General features: G+C 44.7%; 1 protein-coding gene across 1 annotated transcript in view; it reads right to left on the minus strand.

Annotated features, from left to right (window-relative positions):
* The window catches only part of LOC125040809 (protein Smaug homolog 1-like), a 6893-nt gene extending 21 nt beyond the window's left edge, over positions 1-6872 (minus strand). Inside the window, 8 exon segments of the mRNA XM_047635547.1 lie at positions 1-1577; positions 1756-2062; positions 2413-2608; positions 3519-3855; positions 3857-3991; positions 4209-4405; positions 4958-5111; positions 6652-6872. The exon segment at positions 1-1577 is cut by the window's left edge and continues 21 nt beyond it. Of these exon segments, the coding sequence (XP_047491503.1) occupies positions 1263-1577; positions 1756-2062; positions 2413-2608; positions 3519-3855; positions 3857-3991; positions 4209-4405; positions 4958-5111; positions 6652-6819 (1809 nt within the window). The 5' untranslated portion in view covers positions 6820-6872 and the 3' untranslated portion in view covers positions 1-1262.
* Between the last annotated feature and the right edge of the window lie 3005 nt (positions 6873-9877).

Consider the following 9877-nt stretch of genomic DNA (forward strand, 5'->3'; position numbering starts at 1 on the left):
GGGAAATGGAAGGGGGTGATGGGAAGGGGACAAAGGGATATGCATGGAGGAAACAGGAAGGAGGAAGGAAGGAAGAAGAAAGGACAGAAGGAAGTGGGATGGGGAAAAAAGGGCAGTAGGAGTGAATGATTTACCCCTTTTCTTCTTCTTTGACACTTATTTTTCCTGAAGAAGAATTACCAAAGCAAAAAACAAAAAAGAAAAAAAAAGAAAAAAAAAAAGAAGAAAAAAACAAAAAGGCTACCTGTCTTCCACCCACTGAGGAGGTAACTAAACCCCCGGCCGAGCACAGCTTGGCGGAGGCATCCCTGCACAGCAAAGGATATTCTTATTATTAAACGTCTCCCCAGTGACCTAACAGAACAGCAGGCACATTATACATGGTTTCCCAACAATAAATTATTCGTGGTTTGTTTTGTATTTTGTTTTTTTTAAATTTCCAAATAAAAATATAAATTCGATTCACCATCCACAAAGAAAAACAAGAGTACATTTTCTTCCAGAGTCAGCTGAAGTACAGTCGTTTTCCTGCAAAAATTTCGTAAAAATAATATCTTCTCATATTACTTATTTGCACTCAAAACTAAAGCCATAAAAATGATCACAGTGCCTCAAATTTTGACACTGTCTTATAGTCTTCTTTAAAGAAACTATAAAGATATCCCAGTGTTCTTTTTTTTAATGTGTAAAATATTCATTGCAACTACAGAACTCAAGAACAAGGTAATTAATAATTGGCCCTTAGTTTTCATTTGGTAACTCAACATAACACATAAATTCAATGTCACTCTATAATCAAACCTGATTTCAAATTCCAAATTTTGTTTTCTCTTGTCAGTGTTTCTCAGAGAAAAGTAAATTCACTGCTCAACAATGTACTTCAAAACGACTGAATATCATACTTTTCTCTTACAGTAATTAGAACATCTCTCCAGCATTAAATAAAAATAACTTTGTTTGTGTATGTGTTTGAATGTATCATCATACTAATATGAGTGTGAGACTAGTGTGCTGGTGTGAGCATGTGTGCATGAGTACATGTGTATGTTCATATTGCATATCTGTGTATGTGTGTGTGCACATTTATGTATATGCTTGTGTAAAGGTGTAAATGAGCAACTGTACGTGTTGTGTGTGTAGACGTGTCACAAAAATACACAAATGCGAAGAGAATACATTTTCCGAATAATCCACCTATAAAAGATTCCCAGTCACATAGCATTTGTGGATGGTGAATTCCTTGGTTGTAACAAGATTTGCACTTAGCCCAGAGCATGCTCTGTGACAGAGAGACAGAGTGACTCAAGGCGGTCCGTGATATCATTGTCTGCTGGGTCCGGCGACGATGGAGGGGGCCCGAGGTGTGAGTAGGATGTCGCCGGGGAGAAGTGCTGCTCGAGGACCGTCCCTGAAGTCCCTGAGGCTCCTGATAGGCGGAGGTCACTGCACGCAGTGGTGCCGGGGGCGAGGCTCGTGCTGGGCGGGGGCACGGAGCGCGCATGGCCGCTCAGAGGTAACTGGTGGGGACGGGACGGGGCCGAGCGGGTCCTCTGCAGCGTGATGTGGGGCCGCAACTGCTGCAGAGTGAGCAGGCAACACTCAGGTATGTGTTCATTATGGCAGGAAATTATAAAAAAAATAACCGAATGATATTTTGCTTTGGTTCGGAATTTAATGAGAGTACATGAAAGGTGTGCACTGGTTTTTCTCTTTATTTTCCGATCAAATTAAAAAGACACACAAATGGGCACTAACCTCAGAAGGGGTCTCCTGCAGTGAAGGTCGTTTGGCAAGGAACTGTTGTGGAGACAGCAGGCCACCAACACCAAGTGAGGGCAAGCCTGGCAGGCTATTCCGAGGACTCATGAGGCCTCCGAGACTCGCAGCAGCAGCAGCAGCGGCAGCAGGAGGAAGCGGGAAGAGCGGGTGTGGCTGCGGCGCGGGGAAGCCCTTGCCGCCCATGAGAAGTCCTGCGGGGATGTGCGAGTGCCGCTGCCCACCAACTCGAGGGACTCTGAAGGAACCACCAATGAACCCATCACCTCCATACTGCTGACTCCACCTTAGAGGGTCGAGGTATGATGAAAGAAACAAGAGCATTCATTTAATTGCTTCTTATGCTACACAACTATTTTGCCCAAAGCTGCAGAAAATTGGTAGATATCCACGCTGTTAAAATACCTTTCACTAAAAGCAAATCTGCATCATGAACTAAGCTAACCTACTACTATAAAAAATCACTATGAAAAAGTAGCTCCTGAAAGTTTGCAACATTCTTAATCTAGACCTAAAAGAAAAAAAAACAAAGATTCACAATTTTTTCTAACTAATATTTTTAAAAAGTTGTTTAAGATATATCTAAAAGGAAAAAAATAAACAAGCATGGTTCATCATCATGATCTGAAGACTGACCGACGGGTGTGGCGGCTGTCCTTGGTCTTGGGAGGCAGAGGGTGCCACACGCGGATGATCTGCTGCTTCCATGACTGAAGCCGTCTCGTCTGTGCCAGTGTGAATGCCTCATGGTTCACGCACTTTTCCACCAGACCTAGGAATGCCGTCACGCACTCGTCCTCCGGCCTAACACTGACCAGTAACTGCGTGCACACTATTTAGAAAAAAGAAGAAAAAAAAAAGAGGGGGAGGGGAAGAAAAACGTATTTAGGACAATGTCTGCATATATTTGGTCACAAAATAAAAGGAATAAGGTACAGTGAAGAAGCAATATATTTTTTTCTCAAATTCTGGTACTAAAGCATATAAGTAATTGATAACAGTAAGTACACTATAATCTATAACAAAGTAAGGATATAAAAAGAGAGAGAAAGAAAAAAGGGGTTATGCTTGTACATGATGTGCACACTGATTGGAAAATAAAATTGAGGCGGTAGGGTTGAAAATAATAAATATTGTGAGCATACATTTCTGGGTAAGCTATGAAATTTTTTATGTGATATAAAGGGCATAACCAATAACTGTATGCACACTTTTTGGCAAAAAAGAAAGTGAATGATGGAGCAAAATTAGTAAAAAGCAAATGCAACATGGTAAAATATAAAGAGGATTGGCAGGTCTGATTTTTACCCATTTCTATATACTTTTAACAAAGGCAGTTGAGTTAACCTCTCAAAATCTAGCAGCATTTGCTTCTGAATTTATAAAAAAAAGCTGTCAGATTATAATACTTTAAGGAATGGTGATGAAAGAACATGAGGAAAATGAGACAAAAGAAATTAGAATGAATCCTAATGCCTAATTAATTCTACTTTTAAATTCTTACTTTTTATTCCGTTATAATTCTTATGTTATTTTTCTCTGAAGTGTAGTTCTATATTAAGTATGTGGAAATTTCATTTGAACCTTGAAACATAAAGATTATACAATTTTTAACTAAAGAAAAAAAAAGTAATCAACATAGATGGCAAGCAATTACAGAGAAAAAGTAACAGAAAGCAAAAGTGAGTAAAAGCAAAAGAAAGAACAAGAAAGAGAAAGAGAGACATGAACTGACAGCTCACCTTTCCCCATGACCCTGGTGAACTGGGAAGGCAGGTCATCCTCAGGGATGGAGCTGCCTCCGTCTCCCTCAACGGCTGGCCTGGAAGCCTCACCCTGCTCCTCCTTCAAGGCCTCTCTCTCGTCCCCTCTCAGCGAACATGCCGAGGAGGAGGAGGAAGTGGGTAGCGAGGATGCAGATGAGGTGGTGGTAGTTGTGGTAATGGAGGAAGAGCAGGAGGAGGATATGGAGGAGAAGGTGGAGGTGGAGGTAGGTGTGGAAGAAGAGGAAGAAGAGGATGAGGCAGGAGGCAGGGAGGAAGACAGGGAGGACGTGGAGGAAGTGGCAGGGCTCGGGCGGGGGAGTGGACTGGGAATGAGGTGGGGGAGGTGGCTGCCCTTTGTCGGTGGGAGGAGTGTAGGGGGGGAAGGGGGTGAGGATGATGGACTTGAGGTCGTTGAGGCAGCAGAAGAGGTTGCCGCCATTCATCACTTCCTGTGGTGGTGAATGTAAATGTGGAATGTCAACTGTGTACCTTGGGATCATTAACTACTAAACAGATACCGATACATAAAGTGTCAAATTCTAAAATAACCTTTATGTCTTTGAGCATTACGAAATATCTATTTTCCTTATTTAGTTTTTGACGACTACCGTCCTACAAGATTTAATGGGTCCAAAAACACAAAAAGTTGTATACTGATTCCCTTACCTTCTCGATTTGGACAAGCTGCTTGTGACGTTCTTTTAGCTTGGCGATGGACAAGACAATTTTATGTCGAGCCCCCTTAGTCACCCCTTGGCTCTCCAGGGTAGCTTCATCTAGGGCCAGCAGCTCTTCGTAGGTGAGGTTGCATAACAGTGGAGAGTATTTGTGCAAACGCAGGGACTTGAGCCATACTCCAACATCTGAAAGATTGTATTTGTGTGTAACAGGTATGATACCATTCTGCCATCTGAGTGCATTATTTGAGCGCTCTTCCGTAAATGTAATTTAACAGTAGGATCTGATACGAGTCATTTTAACTAATATAACTTGAAAGTTGTTCCTGGTATATCAGAATTATTCTAAATCTAGTTTTCAACAACTGCCAAATTGTGAATGTGAATGAGAAAGTACAAGAGAAAAAACATGTCTCCACTCCATAAAAGAGAGAGAAAAAAATCTATTGACCATACTAATTAACAAATCCCTCATACTAATTAACAAATCCCTCTACTATTTGTAGAGGGATTGGAAAAAAATATCATATAAATAATATAATAATAAATAAAACTGGCAAAACAAAGTGAAGATAACATTTTCAACACACTATAGACTTAGGAGACATGAACAAAAATTCTAGTCAAACACACAAACACACATGAATAAATAAACATAACATAAAAAAAAAAAAAAATAAATAAATAAATAAATAATTCTCACATTAGCTCAAGCTGTATAACACTATCAAAACCCACCTCTCATGCCTGGATGAGGCTGGCACGGCTCTTCGGTGTTGGAGTCGCAGCCTGAGGACCTGGATGACGTTGCCGAGTTGTTGGGAGACTGTGGGGCATCACCGGGGGCTCCCACAGCTGCTGACGCTCCCCCTCCGCACCAGCTCATGTCATCCTATGGCAACAAGAGAGAACATCAGCACAGAGCTTGAGCCTCTTCATTGTCACTTGTGGATATGGTTTGGGGATATTTTCTTTATATATCTTGATCATGCACATTAAAAGTCAGAAATAAAGAAAACAATATTTGTTTTTTAAACTTTTTTTGTTATTCATGAAAGCAAAGTTTCCAAGCCTCATGCTCTTGTGATTTTAACTTCTGTGTCTACATCTGACATGATGTTTTACATGATGTTTGTATATATTCTATCCTTTTTTCTTTGACTAAATCAAGTTAATCAATAATAACTGAAAAAATTATATAGTGGAGTATATGAACAGCTTATTAATCCCTTAGATTCTCAGTTCAGTCTGGAAGACTATATTCTACTTAGCTAGAGGAGCTTTGTCAGTCAACGAAATCCATTATTTTTTTACTGCTTCTTTTAAGGGTTTCTCTTCATCTACAGCTCAATCCCCTGCCTTTTCATGACAGACACCAATGCCACTTTGTATACACATGGATGGCTTCACAAACACTTAGTCACCAAGAGTCAGTCACTAGCCTACTTGTACCTCACCTACTTATCCAATCCCTAAATGTTCAAGGAAAATAGATCTATCTATAACTATTTTCACTTTCATTAATTACATAAATACTCATATTATTATTAATATGATTTCTATAACATATTCAACATTTTTTTTCTTTTCTTTTTTATGAAAATTCAAGAAATGGGATAAAAATGTGAGGCAAGGTATGCCTGGTAGATGCCTCCTTGATGACTAAGCACATCTGAAGCCTTCTTTGTAACCCTGATAAAACAAAATCATAGTGGACAAAGCATGTACATTTTCACTCCCAGTGTCAATAGGTTAACAAATAATACAGGGAGGGGGAAAAAATATATTATTCAATCATAATCTTAAATCTACAAACTTTACTTCACTGTTCTCATTCATGTTTCATATATTATGGAACTGTAAAAAGACAAAGTCTTCTGATATTCCTTAGAAGAGTTAAGAGATACAAGCTTTTGACTCTTATGAGGAATACAGCCTGGGTGGAGCAAAAGAAAGAAACCAGCTACACAAATAAGGATCCCCTCGAACTTTTCTGCTCTATAACGGCTTGGGTGCAACCAGAGAAAGGGACCAGTCAGTGACAGTGCCCCTCAAAAGCCAACAGAATTCTATGCTGTTATATTTGAATCCCTAACTGAATGCATTAACATGTTAGTCATATGCCCAGATTCACAAAACTTATGCCAGAGCAGCCCATATAAAAAAAATGTAGTACATCTAGTGCTCTGGAAAATGAAGTGAAGATAATTCTGAGTCCTAATTCCTTTAAACTTGAGTTTCCTTAATAAAAGCCTAGGTAAGATGTTGGCATACCAAAGAGAGTACCAGAAATCATTTTGACAAACTGTACATACACATTACACATACTTACATATACATGTGTATGTATTTTCTTTTTCTTTTTTTTGTCTTTCTGAATCTACTCTCTTATTTTCTTGACAATGCACAATAAACTCTCACTGTCCACCTACTTGTCCTGTATCTGGATTGGGGATGAGAGGTGGGTCATTCCATCGAGACTTGCTGCCCGTGAGATTGCTTCCTGAGCCCACTGTGTTGTTGTTGTTGAAGCCTGCCAGAACAATAGTCAATGTAAGTAAACTGAAGGGGAAAACAATTATAGTCAATGCAAGTACCATAATAGAGCACTGAGCAATTAGCATGTGAATAAAAAATAACATTTAAGAGTAAAAAATTATTTCTGCTTGAATAAAAGTAATGACATGATTTAAAAATCAATAAGAATGTAATTTGCAATAAAGGTAGGATGAGACTTAGATAATGGTAACGAGACAGAAAAGGAAGGAGAAGGAGAAGGCGAAGGAGAAGGAGAAGGAGAGGGGGGGGGAGGGAGAGAGGGAGAGAGGGAGAGGAGAGGGAGAGAGGGAGAGGGAGAGGAAGAGGGAAAGAGAGAGAAAGGGAAAGAGGAGAGAGAAAGAGAGAGAGAGAAAGAGAGAGAGAGAAAGAGAGAGAAAGGGAAAGAGGAGAGAGAGAGAGAGAGAGAGAGAGAGAGAGAGAGAGAGAGAGAGAGAGAGAGAGAGAGAGAGAGAGGAGAGAGAGAGGGAGAGAGAGGGAGAGAGAGGGAGAGAGAGAGAAAGAGAGAGAAAGAGAGAGAAAGAGAGAAAGAGAGAGAGAGAGAGAGAGAGAGAGAGAGAGAGAGAGAGAGAGAGAGAGAGAGAGAGAGAGAGAGAGAGAGAGAGAGAGAGAGAGAGAAGAGAGAGAGAAAGAGAGAGAAGGAGAGGGAGAGAGAGAGGGAGAGGGAGAGAGAGAGGAAGAGGGAGAGGGGGGGGGGGGAGAGAGAGAGAGAGAGAGAGAGAGAGAGAGAGAGAGAGAGAGAGAGAGAGAGAGAGAGAGAGAGAGAGAGAGAGAGAGAGAAAGAGAAAGAGAAAGAGAAAGAGAGAGAGAGAAAGAAAGAGAGAGAGAGAGAGAGAGAGAGAGAGAGAGAGAGAGAGAGAGAGAGAGAGAGAGAGAGAGAGAGAGAAAGAGAGAGAGAGAGAGAGAAAGAGAGAGAGAAAGAGAGAGAGAAAGAGAGAGAGAAAGAGAGAGAGAAAGAGAGAGAGAAAGAGAGAGGGAGAGAGAGAGAGGGAGAGAGAAGAGAGAGGAGAGAGAAAGAGAGAGAGGGAGAGAAAGAGAGAGAGAGGAGAGAAAAGAGAGAGGGAGAGAAAAGAGGGAGAGAGAAAAAGAGAAAGGGAGAGAGAAAGAGAGAGAGAGGAGAGAGAAGAGAGAGAGGGAGAGAGAAAGAGAGAGAGAGGGAGAGAGAAAGAGAGAGGGAGAGAAAGAGAGAGATGGAGAGAAAAAGAAGAGAGGGAGGTGAAAAACTCGCTACAGTTGCTCCGCTCCCTCGCTCGTCTCGATGTCGCTAGCCGCTCGCGATCTTTCTAGAGCCCGCCGCTATCGTTCGCGCTCCCTATCTAGCTTTCCTCTCCCGCTCGCTGCGCGCCCCCAGGCTCTCTCTTCTTTTCTCTCCACCTCTCTCTCACCCTCCCTCCCTCTTTCCTGCTCTCCCTCTCTTAGTTTTCGCACTCCCTCACCTCTTTTCATCTCTCCCTCTCTCTCTTTCTCTCTCCCCCTCTCTCCCTTCTCTCTCCCTATCGCTCGTTCGCTCGCCATCGCTCTCCCTCTCTCCGCCGCTCTCTATCACTCTCTCCCCCTCTCTATCCTTCTCTCCCCCTCTCTCTTTCTCCTCTCCCTCTCTCGTCTTCTCTCTCCCTCCGCTCTCTTTCTTTCTCCCTCTCTCTCGTTTCTCTCCCCCTCTCTCTCATTCTCTCCCCCTCTCTCTCTTTCACGTCCCCCTACCTCTCTTTCTCTCCCTCTTCCTCTCTTTCTCGCCCACCCTCGCTTTCTCTCTCTAACTCTCGCGCCGTGTCTCTCACCATCTCTTTCCCTCTCTCCCTCTTTCTCTCATCCCTCTCTACTCTTCTCTCCCCTCCTCTCTGCTCTCGCTCCACTCCCTCTCGGGCCTCTCCCCCTCTCGTTCCCTCCTCCTCCCTTCCCTCTCTTTCGATCCCCGCTCCTTCCATCTCTCTCCCTCTCGTCGTTCTCTCTCCCTCTCCGCGTGTCTCTATCTGCTGCTCTCTTTCTGCTCCCCTCTCTGCCCTCTTCCCTCTCACCATCTCCCTCTCCCTCTCTCTCTCCAGCTGCCCCGCTCTCTCTCTCTCTCTGCTCGCGCAGCGCTCGCTCTCCTCCTCTCTCTCTCTCTCTCTCTCTCGCTCTCTCTCTCTCTCCCCTCTCTCTCGCCCTCTTTTCCCCCTCTCGCCCACCTCGGTCCCCTCTCGCACCCTCTGCCCTCTCGCGCCCTCTTTACCTCTCTCTCACTATCCATCTTGCTCGTCCCCCCTCTGCTTTCTCTCCCCCCTCTCTTTCCCTCTCTTTCCCTCTCTGTCCCTCTGCTGGCCCTGCGCTTGGCACGCTCGATCGTCTCTCCATCTCTCTCTCTTCTCTCCCTCTCTCTCTGTCTCTCCCCTCTCTCTCCCTCTCCTCTCTTTCTGTCCCTCTCCTCTTCTCTTTCTCTCCCTTCTCTCTTTCTTTCCCACCCTCTCGTCTTTTCTGTCTCTCCCCCTCTCTCCCTCCTCTTTCTCTCCCCCCTCTCTCTCGCCCCTCCCCTCTCTCTCTCCCCCCTCTCTCTCTCCTCCTCTCCCTCTCCTCTCTCTCCTTCCCCCCCCCAGCTTCCCTTTCTCTCTCTCTTTTCCCCTTTTCTCTCTCTCTCTTCTTTCCCTTTTCCTCTCTTTCCCTCTCCCCCCCTCCTCCCCCTCCCTCCCTCTCCCTCTCCCTCTCCTCTCCCTCGCCCCTCTCCCCCTTTGCTCTCCCCCCTCCCCTCTCTCCTCCTGCTCTCCTCTCCTCTCTCTCTCTCCTCTCCTCTTCTTTTTTTTTCCTCCTCTCCTCTCTCGCTCCCCCCTCTCTGCCCTCCTCCCTTCTCCCCCCTCTCTCCCTCCCCTCCCTCTCCCCTCTCCCCCCCTCCCCCCCCCCCCCCTCCCCCCTCTCTCCCCCTCCTTCCCCTCGTCCCTCCTCTCCCTCGCCCCGCGCTCTCCCCCCCCCACACCCCCCCCCCAACCCATCATCTTCAGCTTGCCACCGCCATACACCCGCCTGCCTCGCGCCCCCCCCCGGTAGGCGCGCCGCACCTCCGCCGAGAGTCCGGGGGAAAGAGGGAATAGCTACCCTGGACGCCGTCCCCCCGCCCGCCGGCTCTCCCCCGAC

Source organism: Penaeus chinensis, chromosome 29, assembly GCF_019202785.1.
Source record: "Penaeus chinensis breed Huanghai No. 1 chromosome 29, ASM1920278v2, whole genome shotgun sequence".
Taxonomy (NCBI): Eukaryota; Metazoa; Arthropoda; class Malacostraca; order Decapoda; family Penaeidae; genus Penaeus; species Penaeus chinensis.